General features: G+C 38.9%; 2 protein-coding genes across 3 annotated transcripts; both read right to left on the bottom strand.

Moving 5' to 3' along the window:
- Positions 1 to 1,251: 1,251 nt before the first annotated feature.
- Positions 1,252 to 3,426, bottom strand: LOC103704435 (transcription factor bHLH113-like). The gene is made up of 7 exons (XM_026803573.2): positions 3,252 to 3,426; positions 2,859 to 3,149; positions 2,636 to 2,761; positions 2,442 to 2,507; positions 2,152 to 2,217; positions 2,021 to 2,071; positions 1,252 to 1,929 (listed from the first exon to the last, which is right to left on the bottom strand). Exons 1-7 carry the CDS (start codon positions 3,408 to 3,410, stop codon positions 1,756 to 1,758), a joined length of 933 nt encoding a protein of 310 aa, XP_026659374.2. The 5' UTR covers positions 3,411 to 3,426; the 3' UTR covers positions 1,252 to 1,755.
- A 3,965-nt stretch (positions 3,427 to 7,391) lies between these two features.
- LOC103704436 (GDP-Man:Man(3)GlcNAc(2)-PP-Dol alpha-1,2-mannosyltransferase) lies at positions 7,392 to 17,156 on the bottom strand. 2 transcript variants are annotated; one of them, XR_603611.4, is made up of 8 exons: positions 16,574 to 17,156; positions 15,697 to 15,983; positions 12,251 to 12,437; positions 10,774 to 10,842; positions 10,475 to 10,668; positions 9,344 to 9,453; positions 8,779 to 9,245; positions 7,392 to 7,738 (listed from the first exon to the last, which is right to left on the bottom strand). XR_603611.4 is itself a non-coding variant. In XM_008787705.4 (7 exons), exons 1-7 carry the CDS (start codon positions 16,871 to 16,873, stop codon positions 8,995 to 8,997), a joined length of 1,398 nt encoding a protein of 465 aa, XP_008785927.2. In that variant the 5' UTR covers positions 16,874 to 17,156; the 3' UTR covers positions 8,651 to 8,994. The 2 variants fall into 2 exon arrangements, 1 of the variants encoding a protein (XP_008785927.2); XM_008787705.4 differs by lacking the exon at positions 7,392 to 7,738 and having other exon boundaries at positions 8,651 to 9,245.
- Between the last annotated feature and the right edge of the window lie 786 nt (positions 17,157 to 17,942).

Raw genomic sequence — 17,942 nt, forward strand, 5'->3', positions numbered from 1 at the left:
GAATGGCTGCTTATGTGGCCAACCACTCTAGAGGCACCCTGTGTGCTTGGGAGGGGAGCTGCTTTAGACACTCCGTGATATGTTATTTTTTTTATTTTGTTAGATGTATCCATATTCGTATTGCTTGAAATACTTGCTTTAGCGAAAAAAAACAAAGTGTGGCGAGGCATGAAGGCCATCTCTCATGAAAGAGAAGTATTGAGCTCATTTCCATTGCACCAAAGGTGCACCCGGTCAAATCATCTACCCTCCATTTTGGTGGGTCCGATAAATCAATAATAGCTAGATATGCGGTTGGGTCTACTCTAATGCATGCTCTGATTCCAAGTAGCTTTGAGATCTCTTGTTGACCTCAGTGAGTATACATACAGAAGAACTGTTTATGTAACAATAAGACCTCATCCAAAAAAACTAATCGGTTTGTTCTGATACTATTTGTAATAATCTATGATCTCATCCAAAAAAGCTAGTTGGAATGTATTATTTGGATTCCATAATTTTATATAAATACCTAAAATCTATTTAGTACATAGCTAGTATGAGACTAAATACACACTTTTACAAATTTTCAGTTTAATATAATTTTATGACCAAAAAAGTTAAAGAGTCCAGCTTGATTGATGTAAGAGTGGAATATTGTTATTTTCCTGAAGAGCTAGAAGGCTGTCTTCACCAATCAAGGAAGGTCGTTTTCTTTTTGGTGGAAATTTTCACAAGGGTGTCGGTGGTCCTTCGACCGTGACAGGGATAACCATGGCTAAACCGGCCTCGTGACCAAGATTCGTCTCCTTCCCTATGGATGCACGTCAATTCGACAGCAAAACCTACCTAACTGTCTCCTAGTCCGAGATCATCGAGGGTCCAATTTTTCCTGTAAGCTTTTTAAGCCTTGGAAGTCCGAGATTCAAACTCATTTCTAACATTCCTAATTGCCTTAGTAGCTAGTGCTGCAGCTTAGAGCCCATGCTTCCTGGTTCATATATAACCCACTAGTTTTTTGTATTTATCTAAGGCAAATGAAGGCATGTTTTTATGGTTATAATTAAGCTAACATTTAACATTAATGGTGAAGAGCATATGATTATAGACACGGCAGTACAGCATGCAAATAAGATTAGGATTACAATCAACCCCACAAGTCTCTGTCCAAGGATTTTATAAAGGGGCAGGGTGGAGCCCAAGTGTCAACAAGTCATACAATTAAACATGGTACGGTGTCTTTAACCATTAACCAAGTCAAGCACCAAAGGCTGATAAACTTGAGTCCCTTTATTTTCTAACTTTGAAAAAGAGCGAGGAACAAATGCATGTACTTATTGTAATCAAAATCCATTTAATTCCAAAGCATGCATTAAAAGATACACACACACACACACACACTTATGATAGAGTAAACCCCACAAAAACAACAATGCTTCGCTTCTTCCGAGTGTTAACATGCCCTTTGCTACAGAACCATAGCATATATATATATATATATATATATATATATATAATGTTCAGGGATGGTCCTTTGTATACCCCTCCGTATTCCCTTCTATTCTCCTATAAACTTTCTTTCCTTTCTTTTTGTTTTCTTGATAGATGAACTTTCTTTTCTTCTGTAACTGTTCCCTGACACAAAAAAACAAGGAAGCAGCAGCCCAAGGCCGGGAGTTGAGCCCCAAGAGTGAGGACACAAGAAAAGAAAAGAACACAAGAAACAGTCACTGAACCCAAGAAGGAACGCTTGGAAGAGAAGAAATTAAGAGTGGCCTAATGCTTGGTAGAGGAAGAGGAAGAGGAAGAGGAAGAGTTGGAGCAACCCATGGCTGGGAACCACAAATCAACGCGGTTGCTGTTTGCCACGTGTTCCGTGCATGACACTGGGACTAGGCACAGCCCTCGGCTCCTTAGATCATTTGTCCTCGCCTCCACCCCTCTCCCCTCCTTCATTATAGGTGAGTCCAAAGAAACAAAGTGCCGAGATTAGTAACAGAAGAAGAAAAGAGATTTAGAGAGAGAGGAGTGTGGCCTTTACATGCAGGTGGGCAGAGGATGGCAGCCGTCGCAGGTAAGGAGAGCTCAGAACCTGAAATAAAAGAACAGAGAGGAAGAGGAGGTGAGACCGTGAGAGGAATAGTAAATGAGAGAGAGATGCAACACACGCACCTGGACTTGCTCGTGGAGGAACCGGATGTAACCAAGGGATTCGTGTAGAACCGAGGCCGTATCCGACTGCGTTCCCCACAGTCAAAGTCAATCAGACCAGAAAATTTTGCACCAACTAGTTTCTCACTAGCTAGCTACTACTAGTATTCTAGATTTCTAGTAATAAAAAACAAGAATTTCTTGCATTTAATTCGGACTGTAAAGAAGAGAAGAAGGAGAAGAAGAAGAAGAAGAAGCAGAGAGATGCATGCATTAAACTAATTTTAGAAGGGATTGATGAGATCATTCACCTTGCCAAATGGTGAAACCAATTGCTGCAATGCTATAATTCTCTCTCCTAGCTTCTCCTTCCTCACCTGATCCCCTCTCCCCACCATGAACATTTTATTAATTAAAACAGAAATTTTACTATAAACGAAACCGTTAATAGTTCAACAACCATGAACCACAAAAAAAATCATAGATAAAAAATTAAAGAGCAAACCTTGATTGAGCCGTGGCTAGGGGAACCCTCAGTCTTAAGCTTCTTACTCGTGACAGAAGTGTCGGCAGTAGAGTTACTAGCTGTGGTTGTCCTCCTTCCTCCACCTCCACTAGTCCCAACTTTTTTCTAAGAAACCAAGTTACTTTGCCCACCATCAGCTATTTTTCACACTCAAAAGCCAAGATTAACTAACGGCCGGAAACGAAAAAGACACAAAGCATACCTTTGATGACTTAGAGCTGATGACGGTAGCAGGGGTAGTGGTAGAAGAAGGAGAAGAGGAGAGGGAGGACAGAAAAGAATCACTTGATTTCTGGGCAACCCCATGAAAGGGAACAGCGTCCTCCTCTTGCCCACCGAAATAGAGCATATAAGCCGTCGTAGGAGGAGGAGGAGGAGGAGATATAGAAGAGAGTGGCCCAAAAAGGTACCCCTCTTCCTCTCCCGAGCAGCCCAACATCGCAATCAAACTACCCTCCTCCATTTCCTCCCCTCTCTCCTCCATAAAAAGAAGCTGTAGAAGAAAGAAGACCTGTCAAAAACCAAGACAAAAAGAACAGTGTTCTCACGATATTTCAAGGGCTTTTAGCTCTCTCTCTCTCTCTCTCTTACGCACACACACGCTTGTAGCACTGTGGACGCCTTGGAACAACCCGGTTTGGCTCGAGAAAAAAAGGAGTGGGAGTTGGAAGGAGTAAAGGGATGTGGGCTTTTTCTTTATCAATTCCTTGCCTAAATTTCGCTTCGCTCCTTGCAACTTCCTTCCGCCTCTCATTGCCGCGGGTGGACGTATGGACGGTCGTGGTACGTTGCATGGCGATGGGTGTGTATGCGTTCGAAGTTTTTTTTGGGTTGTTGGTGAATTTATAACTACAAGAAAGCCTCCGGGCCCAACGCCGGTACCATGCGAGCTCCCTCGCCGCGTATCACGTAAAGATTGGTTATTTACGCCATAACGCCGTGAATTCTACCGATAAACTCACATCATACGGCATGGAGCTTTCTCTTGGGTACATTGTTTGGGCCCCGTAGCAGCACTTGATTTTGTTTTTTCTTTTTTTACAAAAACGAATGACTCTTACCATTATAATACGGACAGATTTAAAAAAAAATCAAAAAAATAATAAATTTCAAAGCACTTATGAAACGATCCAATTCTCAATTTTATTGGACTTTCTGTAGATATGCTTAGCCTAAAAAGCCACATCGCCACCGACCATAGTTCAGATGTCTCATGGATGGCACCCACCTGTCTTATACCGTCAGTGTCTCCTGAATCCAGTTGATAATAATAGCTGTACCGTTTGCAAACAGTACTTCTCTAGCCCACGATATGCGCCTCGAGGATAACGCACCACTTGGCTTTACATGAGTTAGATTCGGATGCTTCGAGGATGGCTTTGGGGTTGGTGTCTCTCCTCTCGGTCAAAACCGCCACGCTAGTCCTATAGAACTAGAAACCGTGCCCCAGTGTCTCATTTGACTGCAGGCTCATGAATTTATTTCTTATTTATTTCTCCTTTGTCTCGAAACTCTCGTTATGGGTGGGGGTCTGGGGGAGTAGGAGACTAGTTGTGGGTGATCGATCACCTCCCTAATTAAATCGTTGCTTCTTGGCCCGGGGTTTGACAATTGAGAGCTAATAACACCAAAAAAAATTGGGAGCTAATGACCCATTATCGCCAGATTATCAGCAACTCTATTGATGAGTCGTCAATAACGGTAGGTTTCCATATTTGATTTGGTCCTTGTATATTATTTGATGTGGAGGTGATAGAATTGGTTTAGCCTATAAATAGCAAATATTATACTCTAAGACTCTAAGTGATTTGATTTCCTACGTTTATTTAAAATTAATTATAAATTAATTATTTGAGTGGACTACCTACACCACAAATCATGGAGTTGGAGGCTTCTAGCTAGCTCGAGATTATAAACCAGATGCTATATATAACAACAATGTGATGGCTATTATAAGCATTACAATTATTTTAATCCAAAAATAATATGAGAGAATATATTTGGACACGCCTCTCGTCTGAATTATTTTTTTTGATGGAATGTGGAGGAAGTAAGGTATTTTTCCTAGTCAATTTAATTAATTTAAAGTGAGTATATGTACAAAAGAAAAGAAGATTCGAAGAGATATAAGGAAAGAGAAAAAAAATTAAAATAAAACTAAAGAGGATACATAAGTCCAAATTTGACGGTATCCTTCAATTATTTTCTCTGACCCCAAGTGTTTCCAAAGATGAAAAAAGTGGACGATATCCTTGAAGGTTCTCTTGCTCCGGTCGAGCCAAATATGCCAAAACATAGACATGCATCATCCCTTGTTTTTCTTAAGATTGGTTAAATATACCTTTTCCTCGAAGGCATCCACAAAGAATGAAGTTTAGGTGGCCATCCTCTTAGTCTAGATAGTTTTGATGAATGAACATCTAATGCAAAGATGAGAAATACATTCCATATTACAACTACAAAGAGGGAAGTTTGTACTGATAGTTCATCCCTTTTTGGTAAGGATCTCGTTTGTGTGAAGTTTGTTCCCTTTTTTTTTGTGAACCGGCTTCTCACTGCATACGTCGGTGAGAGAGCCCAGAACAATCACAAGACAAAATATGATCTAATGCCTGTGGCACACGATCGCAAGTACCCCAAAATACATACCTATAATGATGGGTTGTATAGGAGGCGACCCAGAAGAAGTTTGTACTTCAACGCATGCGAAAGAAATAGCTTGGCCTCCTTTGGCACTGGTGCCTTCTAGATGACTTTGCAATAAGGGCAAACAAGTCCATCACTATCGACAAATCTATAGTAAGAGTCAACTGTGAAAAATCCATGTTGTGTGAGCTTCCAGATAACATTGTGCCCCAAACTCTTGCAGTATATTAACATTTCATGAACATATAAGAAATTCTCAATGATATAACAACCTTTGATGAAGGCTAATTGGGCCTCATTCATCAAGTGGGGAAGGAAACCAACCGGTCTGTTTGCCAGGACCTTCGAGATGATTTCGTAGAGGCTATTTATAAGGTTTATCGGTCTCAAATCTCTAGCTATGAGTGTGCCCTCTTCGTTTGGAATAAGGGTGATGAAGGCATATTATCATGAAGGAGATTCCAATATTTTTGACAAAAAGAGAAGGCAAACCTATCCAACTTAGGTGCCTTGGAGCCGTCTAATGAGAAAACTGCTCTCTGTCTTCTCCGTGCTGAAGTTCTCTGCAAGTATGCTAAGATCCCCAGCCGGTACCATATAGTTTACCCCAATTCACCGCAATGGAAAGAGAAGAAGAGAAGCCAAAGAGGTCCATACAGCCTCACACCTGCATAAGACTACCATTGTAGGTATACTCTAGGACTGCATATTATTAGCATTCTGGATACTTTGATGGACATGTTTACAAAAGAATCATGCTAGTTATTAACATTAGTTGTGTGATGCACATATCTAGATATATTGATGAATATGAGAATTGGAATCTCTTTCTTAATTGCCAATACATTATCTTTTATTTCTTAGTAAAGATGTTACTATATAGAAGCTTATTTCATAAAACAACAATGTTTAAAAAATTATGGATAGCAATGTAGGAGCACACATATATGTTTTAAACAGTAGAGGAGTCTAGCCTAAGGTCGCAACTTGGACAGGTTGGGCCGAGTTGAGGGCAAATCTAAACCCAACCCACCCTATATGTCTCCCAATCCTAACCCAACTCAAATTTAAACCTTAACTTCATCCATTGAGTGGTTTCCGTGGCTATATTCGGGTTGAACCCAACACAAATTGCACCTATTGTTTAGCATGGTGAGGCTTCATGTGGTAGGTAGATGGCTAACATACAAATAGTAGGGACAGGATACAATTGGGCAGTGTCACAGTACTCGTCCAGGTATTAGCTCCCACGAGAATAAAAACAAACAAACGAATGAAACCAATATATAGGAATGCACTTTTGAGAGAAGATATGCAACCCATTGTAACAACCTAGCATCTCACCCAAAATGGCTAGCCAGTATTATTTGGGTTTCTTGATTCTGTATAAATATCCAACATCTACTCAGCGAATAACCGATATAGGACTAAATATATACTCGCACAGAAATGTATTATTTGGTTCCTTGATCCTGTATAAGTATCCAACATCTATCCAGCGAATAACTGATGTAGGACTAAACATACGCCCGCACGGTCCTCACACCCCTGCAACAGTCTTAATCTTTTTTTATTTAATTTTCTAAGCACATGATCCGGACTCCCCTTCTCATGAGATAAGTGCCGACAATGAATTGGACTTCGAGCTTTTCTCATCATATACAGTATTAACTAGTCTTTAGCATGCGCGTTAGAGGTTTTCTCATCATATACAGTATTAACTAGTCTTTAGTATTAATTAATCAAATGAGTTCTTGGAGGAGGAAAACAGGCATACCATACCGCATGCCAAGAAGAACAGCAGAAAGCTTCAGCCTACTAGACTCCAAGCTCAAATAATAAGGAGAGGCTTCAAAGTCCATTTCATATGCTAAATTATAGCATTTCCCATTGCCCCAATAGTTAATAGAGATTTCAAGCACATCCAATCCATCCATGCATGATAGATATTCAAAAGTTTAATCTCATACTTTCCTATCTATATAAAAAGTTTTGATGAAAAGAATATTTGTAGATTTAAAGCTTGCATAAAAACATTGAAGCAAGCATTTAAAGTAGATGGATGATCGAACATGCGCTCTGCTCAAACTATGCGTAATTGTAGCCATCTCAGCAATTCAATTTGAGTGAACTATAGTATATGAGATAAGTTGCTTCGAAAGCATTTACAAAAATGCTAATTCCTAATTATAGAAATGAGATGCGACTAAATCATGGATGTTGCCCTTATCTAGCATCATGAGCTACCTTGTCCTGGATATAATACATGGTTTAAGTATTCAAAGCATCCACTTAGTTTTAAGTATTCAAAGCATCTGCTATCAGAAGTTAATGTAAACTGCAACTCGAGAATGGTGATTAGATAGAATCTTATGGCATGTCAACCGTTGATCCAAGTTCGAACCTTGTTTTCATGGATATTGCCATAGCCAGAGCCTGCACAAAAAAAAAGCAAATGTGAGTACTGAACTTATCTTGAATTCTTCAAAAATTTTGGAATCCTGCTAATATGTGCGGGTTTGTAGATTTACATTTTTGTTAAATGCATGCGACATGAAATAGTTTTCTTTTCATTTGTATCAAATATTAAGGAAAAATAATATTCCGTACCACTATATTCACTATCTACATGGTTTTAATTCATTGCTGGATCTAAGAGAAAAGAAGAGAAGAAAGAAGAGAGTGATGATGACAACTCTTCGTTCGCAAGCTGTCATGTGAAACAATTCTCGTTTGGAGATGTTAGGATTTACTGGTGGAAAAAGGAATGAAAGGGTGACTGAAAAGAAGAGATCAAGAGACAAAGACGAGGAAACCTGAAAAGGTTTTTTTGTAACTGAGAAACCACCACACATGAACAGGTTATTTAATTGCATCTCCTAGACTTCACTGATGAACCAAGGGAAAGATATAATAGAAGAGAAGATTTTCTTTGCTCCAGAAAAAAGAAAGATAACAGAAGAAAGAAGAAGAAAACAAAGGAATGAAAGGTGGGAACGAAGACAGCCCGTCTCCCTACTAAAGATTTGGAACAACTGCTTCGGACGCAACCTTTTGATCCTATAGTCGGACTTTGCTTGCTAGAGTTCATGAGACCTTGGAGAGGGGAGCCTGAAAACTACTTTCTCATTTGAGGCTCACTTTACAGATCAATTGAAACCCGGGCCTTTAAATGTCTTGATGCATACCTTTTGTTTTTTTTTCTTCCACAAAAGATTTAGAGCTTAACATCAAATGAAATTTACAAAGTTATTTTCTTTCTTTGCACTTTTCTTCAATTCACTGAAGAGTTGGGTCCTGTCAGATTAGCTAAATCCATAAAAATCCAGTCATCTCACAATCAATCGATTCAGAAAACATGACATCATTCCATTCTTAGACTGATAATAAGAATCTAGGTATGCACTAATGCTTTCTAATCCTGTACATGAATAGATGTATCAAAAAATTTGTTGTCACAAGATTCAGCAACTCACACATGATAAATGAACTCCCTTACTGGTTCTTCAATAAGAAATTCAAAAGGAGCTGCCCACTCTGTAGTTTTTCCATTTCTCAGTTGGAAGCCTAGAAGATTATGGCCCAGGCATAAGCAGTGCCAAGCAGTTACAATCTGTGCCTATACTCAGTCATCTACTCCAACCCCTTTCTTTTCAAGAAGAAGGAACATATGAGAAGTGATCCACTACGTTTCATGAAGGAGCACTGGAGCCACGAATGATTGGGCGGATTGCAGCCTTAAAATCTTCGTAGAATTTTTGCTCTGAAAACCTCTGAGCATGCTTTCTTGCAGCTGCCACGATAGCAAGCCTCTTAGTCTCTGGCATCTTTAAGATCTCAAGGATAGCATCAGCATATTCTTCTTTGTCTGAAGCTAGAAATCCTGTTTGATGTCCATCTTCTTCTAGAACAATATCCATTTTTGGCCCAGCTGAATTATGGGCTGACATGGAAACGGTGTTACTGGGTGTCATGAAGAAACCTAATTTTTTATGAAAGGTGAAAGGGATGTTTCAAATGAGGATATCATCACACACTCACCAATAGGAATAGCACCAGCAGCCATGTACTCCACGACACTGATGCCAAAATGTTCATCTATCATAGAATGAAGCCCGGCTACAGCACCTCCCAGAAGCTGCACCAACTCCCTGTTTGAACATAGGAGGCAAAGAAACCAGAAATATAGCAATTGATAGGGAAATGGAATTCTCTGAACAGAAGGGAAATGGAAGTAGATCTCTATATGCGCCAAGACCACTGGAAGCAAATAACTGAATGAATATGAAACTGTAACGAAAGACAAAATAACATGTGCATCACACACCCATGGCCAGAGGTGGACTTGGGAAGTGCAAGTGACTTGCTTCTTCCATATCCCATATGTTCCAGTAACCTTTTTTTTTATTTTTTTTATTCCTATTCAGAAAGGTGGTGGGAATGTTAGTGCCCTGGTTTGAACTTAAGACCTCTCCCTAGTGCAAGCACCAAGGAGAGGAGTGCCAACAGCAGGAGCTGATGCCTGTTGAATCCAACTAATCTAAAATCAATCACCTTTAAGTTTATCTTAGTCCTTCCTATTGCCATCCATCATTCAGATTCTCTCATCTGAATTTTTATATCAAATGGTTCCATTAAATTGGTGTTCAACTCAGAGGAAAAAAAAAATACTCATGTGGCTTGATGGTCCTTCCTCTGCATATGCAGGGTTGCTTTGTAGTGGTTAAGCTTGTTTAAAAGGTTGTGGTTTGTGTGACAAGGGACAAGAATTTCCCACTGCTTCTGCACTAATAGCATCTGTCACTGCAGCTCTCAGGATATGGCCAGGCCAAGTGAAAGAGTTATCACTGGGTCTGGACAAAAGTCTCTTCAAGCCTTAAAGTTCAGTTGCTAAATGACTACAAACCAGCCTCATATATGTAAAATTTCAAACTTCCTTAAAAAAAATAATGTAGAAACTAATACAATGGAGTAAATGTCAAAATCTAATATGGTGCACATTTGCTTAAAATCTAATAGATACATGTCATCTATGAAAACTTGACAGTAGATGTGATGATTATTTTTTTAATCATAATAATAATAATATTATGATTGCAAATGATGATGATGATGATGAGCTGACAGTTTTTGAATTAATGTAGACAAAAGAGGTCAGGATGCCATGCCAACCTGTATGTCACATCCTTGTGGAACTCCACAAATTCATCCATGTCTAATTCACTAGATCTATCTTTAAGCTTTTGTAATCTTGCTTGGTCCTCCTTATTTCGACAACTACCGACAAATTGGAGCTTTGGTCTAGGTAACTCGAGGTCTAGTCTTTGAACAGCAAGTGAGAATGCCTCCAGCTGAAGAGCATGAGCCTGACAGAGGAAAAAGTGGTATGATGGTAAATATCAGGATATTCTCCAATCATGAGTGCTCAACCCATGAACATAAATATAGTAATACAATATTTACAAATGTACCTTTTCTGGGCGAAATTGGGCAACAGATATAATGACAGGAGATTTGGCTGGCCTTTCCAAAGGAAGCATCTGTTAGAACATCCAACAGTTACTTCTCATGAGCGATGGTTAAATGCAACCAGACTAGTGGATGACTCAAATGGATCTATAACTTAGGGTGAAACAATCTTCACATGACTGCATGTTATTTAAGAGACGAGTCCACATTTCAAACATCTACAGAGAGCATAAAAATGTACCTATTTAATAATTATTATAAAACCAAATATTGAAGCTATAGTTACCTGAGATTTAGATATATGGTAGCATGTTATAGTTACTCAAGACAAACTATAATTACTCAGAGAACTTTAAAAACAATAAACCATTTCTTTTTCTGTAGAGGTTGACCTCGTAATCGTTAGTCACCCCATGCCAAAGCTGCTAATTGATCATAGAGTTTCCAAATAAAAAGCTTTAAACTTGCAAGAGACATGTACAATTTTCAGAGACTGGTTTTATTATGTACAGGAACTTGTTACTTCTAACAAATGGGGGAGTTTTAAGCAAAACTAGAAGAACTTCAAGGAAACTTTAAGCAGTTTTAAAGAACTTGCTTTTTGGCAAGCCAACGTTTCAAGTGTTGGCTTGTCAGGCCAGTACTGGTATCCAGCATGGCTCAGCACCATACCTGTTAAACTCTATTTTTCATTTTTTGCAAAAATATTTTAAGTACTTTTTCTTTTCTTGTTGTTTTGGCACAGAATGGCCATGATATGGCACAGTTGGCATAACACACCATCTGTTGTGCTGGAAGGTGACCGGCATGGGTACTAGTGCTGGCACTTGATTTTAAAAATAACCATGGGCCCTAGTTACTTCAGAGGAAGAGACTTCGAAGGAAGTCACTGGTAGTACTCCAGTCTACAAGGCAAACTATCACAACTTTGTTGACTGTTTCACTACCAGAAACATATAATATCATTTTGCAATCGTCTAATGGAGCCCTAACAAAGTTTATAAGTGTTGTTAGCATTTGAAGTTAACATTTGTTAGCATGGTTCGCCGTACCGGCCTGAACCGGGCAGTATGGGGTATACCGTACCGGTTCGGTACCGGTACCTAGTATGGGTGGCATATCGATACTCGGTACACCGAAAAGACCCCGTACTGTACCGTGCCGATAGTGCTAGTGTAGCACTGGTACCGAGATGGCGAACATTGCTTGCTAGGAAAGCCAATGATGAACTCAAGCCTCACAACTATCTCTTTTATATTATGAATATAGTGTGTAGAATAATAAAGATCTAGTATACAATGGTAATTCAAATTAAAAACCTTTTTACGAGTCACATTTACCATCACCATGCTTGAAAGCTCTAATAGACATAGAAGACAAGTGGGGGAAGAAATCTAATAACCAGTGCTTTATCTGTCAAGGGAAAAGTCACTAAATAACAGACCAAGAAGCATACCAAAAACATATGAACAAACATACCAGAAGAGCTGAAGTATCACATGGAGGATATACTCTCCTAATACGTTCAGGAATCCTCCACAACCTTTCAATATGAGATCTTGTCCACGATGAATTCACCATTGCAAGATGTGCACAGGATCCAACCAACCCATACAACCAACTAAAGAATGTATAGTAGAGGACTTTGCATCGGGATAGCCAAAAGCTGCCTCAAAATAAAAAGACCTATAAGTAAGCTAAGATATGCATGTAAATTCATTCAAGATAAAATCAACTATATAAAGCACCAAAGCTACTAAGACAAATTTATTCTTAAAATTATGACCCTCAACAGGCAAATTTTGGATTTTTTACAGATGATAAGGATTATCATTAATATTTATCTTTTTTGGGGTTTTGAAAAAGTGAAAGTTGTATGCGCCAGCCCTCATTATATCTATCAATGGTGACAAATGAATGGAACATAAATGAAAATTTGGTAAATTATCATTACAAAAAATAATGCATAAAATGGCAAGATGCTCCAAATGCGTTATTGCCTCCCTCTGAGAAGCCATTTAGTATCCATAATAATGCTAAAAAAAATTCTTTCACCTCTTTATGGTCTGGCTAAAGTTGCAATTTTACTGCAACTCATCTTATATACCAGGAAGAACAGGTAAAGCTGTCCCCATATAAATTTTTAGTATGTTACTGTTGCTAAACACAATGAGGTTCGGAATATAAGCAGTACGACCAAATCTGAGTAAAACAACTTATCACTCACTGAATCTCAACAGACAAGAATACATGCACAGACACACACACTGATCATTGTGGTTATCTGACTGAAGGGTAACAAAATGAAATTGAAGGCCATGTGCCATCTTTGACCTTTCTAAAAGACAGTATCAACTTCTCTGATGAATCATTTCTTTAAGAATTGGCGTGATCAAACATTTGTACAGTGTAATCTAATTAAATGGGTGGAATATGAGGGGTAGCATGCTTTGCATGTCAAGTCCAAACAACAAGACAACAGAGCGGATCCTAGTATAAGATACACACCACGCTTCAACACAGAAAGAAGAGAAAGGATCGGAAAGAGTTGGAAACAACAATAGAAAACATCTCAAGTAGAACTAACAAAAGCTGGAAAATGAATCCTTCAAAACTTTGGCTCATCATAGATGTATTCTTAGCCTACAGCCTCCCTAAAAGAATTTGTAGGGAAATAGAAGGAGGAGGTTTTTCACAACCTAATAAAGACAAGAATAATCCCATAGAAACATCGTTATCGACCAAACAACTTCTTTCCATAAATCATTTGAAAAAGTTGGCTAAAAGATAATGTGAAATTCAATAATATAACCAGATAAAACAATTCCCACTTCGATTTACAAAACATTCACTAAAATTTTCTTACTTTAGCGCAGGAATTTCTACACAATATTAATGAAGGCAACAGGGGCTGGAGTTATGAAAAAGGAGACGGAGCAGGTTGAAATAAGAAGAAAGGTAGTCCTAAATACAAATGCATGGCAAATGAGGATTAGTAAAACCAACTTATGGTTATGGTCATTAATTTGAGCAGGTACAAATCTTCGATTGATAATGAAGAAACTTACAAATAAAAGAACTCGAAAAAAATTATGATCAACTAACTACCAAGATAGCGTTCAATTACAAAACCCAAGTAGATTCAAGAGGACTCAGAATGAAATCCCTATTCCCCTTTAACCTCAACATGGTGAAAGATAACACCATACCTGCACAAGAAACAGAAAACAGAACCATCCAACAAAAATCACTAAACCGAAATGCACTTAATTTTCTCCCAAAAATTAACATGTCTGTCCTTGAACCAACAACTAAATTTCTAAAGATCTCAAAAAATATTGACTATTTTTTGTTTCTTCGGTTAAGTGGAAATACCATTCTAGCTTTCCAGAAAGTTAACAAGGTTCTCTGCCCCCTCCAAGATATATCAAATCATTCTCTCTCATCAAGTCATGTCACAATACCCTAGAATCTTGGATGTGCTTTCATCATTTACAGCACAGAAAATATATTTCCTATCATCTCTTAATCCATTTCCTAGCAAGTAAGGACATTCTCCAAGGATTCCAATCAAGAGAAGCTTTAGAGTTTGAACTTTCCAAGTTACTTTCAGGTTTCCAGTTCAAAATCCTATGTTGTTTCCCACCGAGTCTCTGACAATCAGGAAACCACAAAGGACATACCGAGAGAGCCTAGTCAGACAACCATCTCCAACATCTCTTGTTTTCACCAAAAATGACAGTGATCAAGACCGGATGAGGTTTTGCAAGGCACCTAACTTCTTAACTTCAAAAATTTACAGTGTTCATTCCAAGGACTGGCCACCATACCATCACATCAACTCTCTGTTCACAAAAACATGAAAAGAAGCCTCTCTTGCCAAGGTAATGAACTAGAGTTTGCAAGAAGTGCTCTACAAAGCAATAGAAGAAAACCACCGACCTATGTAACCATACTTAATTATTTTAAGTGCTATGTCATCATATCATGCTTTCTCGGAAGAATGACATAAGAATATATTGTTGTAACAAGAGAACAATATTTTGAAGGACTATAAATGTCAACCAAGCAGCTAGGGGACCACCTAGGCCCTAGGTTCTAGGCAAGCATCTAGAGGTCAAGATGGCCCAAAAATAATAAATCGAAGATAACCAGTAAGTATTAGGAAAAACCTAAAAGAAAAGGTAACATATGACATCAAAATAAGATGCAGTAAAAATCGAAACATCAATTAGCTAAAGCTACTAAAATTTCACCCCCCATAATCAGACATGATGTAAAATGTCAAGATAGCTACCTAGGCAACCCGACCTAGGCAGGTTGCCTAGGCAGTCAATGTAACATCTTTTAGCACATTGCTTGAGAATTTTCTTCCTACCATCCTAAATAAATAAACTGGGTCCTTAGTAGACAAAATATTGGTCTCCTAGAACATCACGCATTTAGTTTAGAATATTCAGTTGTCAAACTTGTCCAATTTCCTCTGCTTTCAAGTCATTCCACTAGACATTTGATATTAAATCATTACAAACTCAGAAAGCTCCAATTATGATTTATCAGACAGCAATATTTTATGCAAGCAGGTTCCATGCATTCCCCTCTTTCTTATCAATTTCTGGGATAACTGGTGCCCCCCCTCTTGCACTCAAATCCACTCTAATTTCGATATTTGCTTGATGCAGCTAAAATAATTATTATACTCATACTCTTATTCCCACAACTAGGATCCTTATGACTTAATAGGAATGGCATGTAGTGTTTTCAAATTTAAAGGGCATCTTTGGCATATACATTACTAATAAACTTGCAGATGGATTGTTAAGATGTTCCAGTTCTTAGAAGAAAATTCCAACAATCAATAACTTCCAAAATCATAAGAACTAGTTTCAATCTCTGTCAATATATTTTGCATTTGAATGACATACCTTTTGGCAACCAGAACATCGTTGTTGTACATTGAACTACGTTGGCGAACACGAGAGACCATGTCTGAGCTTATAGTTGGATAGTGGGTATAGCAAATAACTTTGCACCCAAACACCCGAGCAAGTGGGTATGTAAAAGCATAACCACTCGTGTCAAAATAATATTGGGGTGTAAATTTGCGTAGAGCCTCCCACGAAAGATAAACGGAACCAAGACTCTGTCCAATCATAGTGAAATGGGGATAGGTCCGTTCATCAATCCACTTCCTTCTAGACAAGCGAACAACCTACAAACGATAGTAGGCATAACAAGCGTTCAGTTGATTTAAACAAATCAAAAGCTATAAAATAAACAAGCACACGAGGTGTCCATTTATCAAGTTCCAATCTTGAATTTTCCCTTGAGAGTTTTAAATAGCAATATAATGGTAATATGAATAGATATTCTTTTACCTTGCTTGCATAGAAAAATTGCAAGACTGATCACCATGTTCATCAAGAAGAACGTTAGCAATCAAACTAACTGAAATAGATGCAGCCAATCAGTTTTATCAGAAGACAACTCTATAACTATCTGGTGGTAAGGCAGGATCCAAAGTAGTATAAACAAACAAAAGAAAGTAATTTGTTCTTCCCAAGTTGGCCATATCAAAGCCGCCCTAAAACCTTTAATCTATAAGGAATGAAATATTAGCCACAACCTTCAAAATTCCACACCCGAATCTACAACTTCAATCTAAAGCAAATTGCATAAACTTAGAAGTCGACTAATAAATAATAAGAAATCATAGAATCCATTAATTAAGTCACTGGAAATCCAATGAAAAGTGAAAAAGATTCGATTTTTAAGCCAAAGAAGCAATCTTGGGAGGGATACCTGAGGTGGGCGAAGGAGCTTGACACCGAAGCGATCGAAGGCCCGGGCTGCGAGGCTCTGCGGCGAGGCGTCGTCGCCGGTGTAGACGGCACAGTCGAGATCGGGATTCTCCTCCTGGACGGCCCGCACGGCGCACCAGAGCACCCTCTCCCCGCCGCCGCCGTCGTTGGTGTAGGGATGGAAGAACCCCACGGCTCTCCGCCGCCGCCTCCGCCCCGAGATCACGGCCGCGAAGAGTGAGGCGAGCGTTAGGGCCAGAAGCGTCGATACCAAGGTCAGCAATAAGGCCCAGATCGCCATCTCCTCACCCCTTCCCTTCTCTCGTCTCGACGGCGACGCAGCGAAAAGGGCGACAAGATTTGGCCTTCCGGTAATGCTAGGCGGCACCCTACAGACACACAATTGGAGAAGGGGTTGATCGTTTCATGGGAGTTGACGCAATACGCCAGCTGCCACGCCAACATCGCGTGGGCCCGAGGAACATCTTATGTGAGTGACCGGCGCTCCATAACGCCGGAAGTGGGTGGGTAACCAGAAGAAGTCCGAGTCCAGACTTCTAAGATAACGGAGTGGAGAGGGCCAAACCGCTATAATTCTATTCTTTCGAAATTTATAAGCGGAATTTACAAGCGCTCCGTCTTATTCAGATTGGGGAGGGGTTCCAACCAAACAAACAATGTCCCGCTGTAGTGGTAGCTAACGGAGCCTCACTTCCAATCATGTGGTTCCGAATTTAAAATATGTAGACGTGGATTAAATTGAGAAGACCGGATGCTTCCTGCTCGGACATGAAATTTGAAATGACTACTGGTCCATTAGTAGACTCGATGGTGCCAGATATGACGTACTCACACGGAAGATTCGTACCGGAGTCTAGAGGGGTCACCGAGCCGGCTCACGGATGGAGAGGGTATGAGTCAAACCAACCGGGATGTCCAACACACGGTCATTTCCGCATGCATCGAACATTCTCCTGACGGGGTGGGAGCCCAGTGGAGGCTGCTACGCGGAGGTGGGCTTGTCCCTTCCTCCCCCCTTCCCCTTCTTTCAAAAAAAAAAACAAACAAACAAATAATGTGCCAGCCAAAAATAAAAAATATCTCATATTTAATTAATTCTTAAAAAAATAAAAAATAGTTTTTTATAAAAATAAAAATTTTATATTTTATAATATATATATATATATATATATATATATATATATATATATATATATATATATATATATATATAGAGGTAGGTTATGAAAAAGTCTCATTTTTATTGGCCAAGAATTGAAAAAAAAATTTAAAAAATATTTTTAAGTTTTTAGATAGAATGTAATAAAAATTTTATTAAAAATATAAAAAATATTTTATATAATTTCTTT

Source organism: Phoenix dactylifera, unplaced genomic scaffold (genome assembly GCF_009389715.1).
Source record: "Phoenix dactylifera cultivar Barhee BC4 unplaced genomic scaffold, palm_55x_up_171113_PBpolish2nd_filt_p 000007F, whole genome shotgun sequence".
Lineage (NCBI taxonomy): Eukaryota > Viridiplantae > Streptophyta > Magnoliopsida > Arecales > Arecaceae > Phoenix > Phoenix dactylifera.

Coding starts and splice junctions, on each gene's coding strand:
- LOC103704436 (XM_008787705.4), bottom strand. CDS start 16,873: ATGGCGATCTGGGCCTTATTGCTGACCTTGGTATCGACGCTTCTGGCC. Junction 15,984..16,573: donor AGCTCCTTCGCCCACCTCAG/GTATCCCTCCCA, acceptor TATCGTTTGTAG/GTTGTTCGCTTGTCTAGAAG. Junction 9,454..10,474: donor CACAAGGATGTGACATACAG/GTTGGCATGGCA, acceptor ATGTTCAAACAG/GGAGTTGGTGCAGCTTCTGG.
- LOC103704435 (XM_026803573.2), bottom strand. CDS start 3,410: ATGAGAGGCGGAAGGAAGTTGCAAGGAGCGAAGCGAAATTTAGGCAAG. Junction 2,072..2,151: donor TCCTCCACGAGCAAGTCCAG/GTGCGTGTGTTG, acceptor CTTTTATTTCAG/GTTCTGAGCTCTCCTTACCT. Junction 1,930..2,020: donor CATCCTCTGCCCACCTGCAT/GTAAAGGCCACA, acceptor CCTATAATGAAG/GAGGGGAGAGGGGTGGAGGC.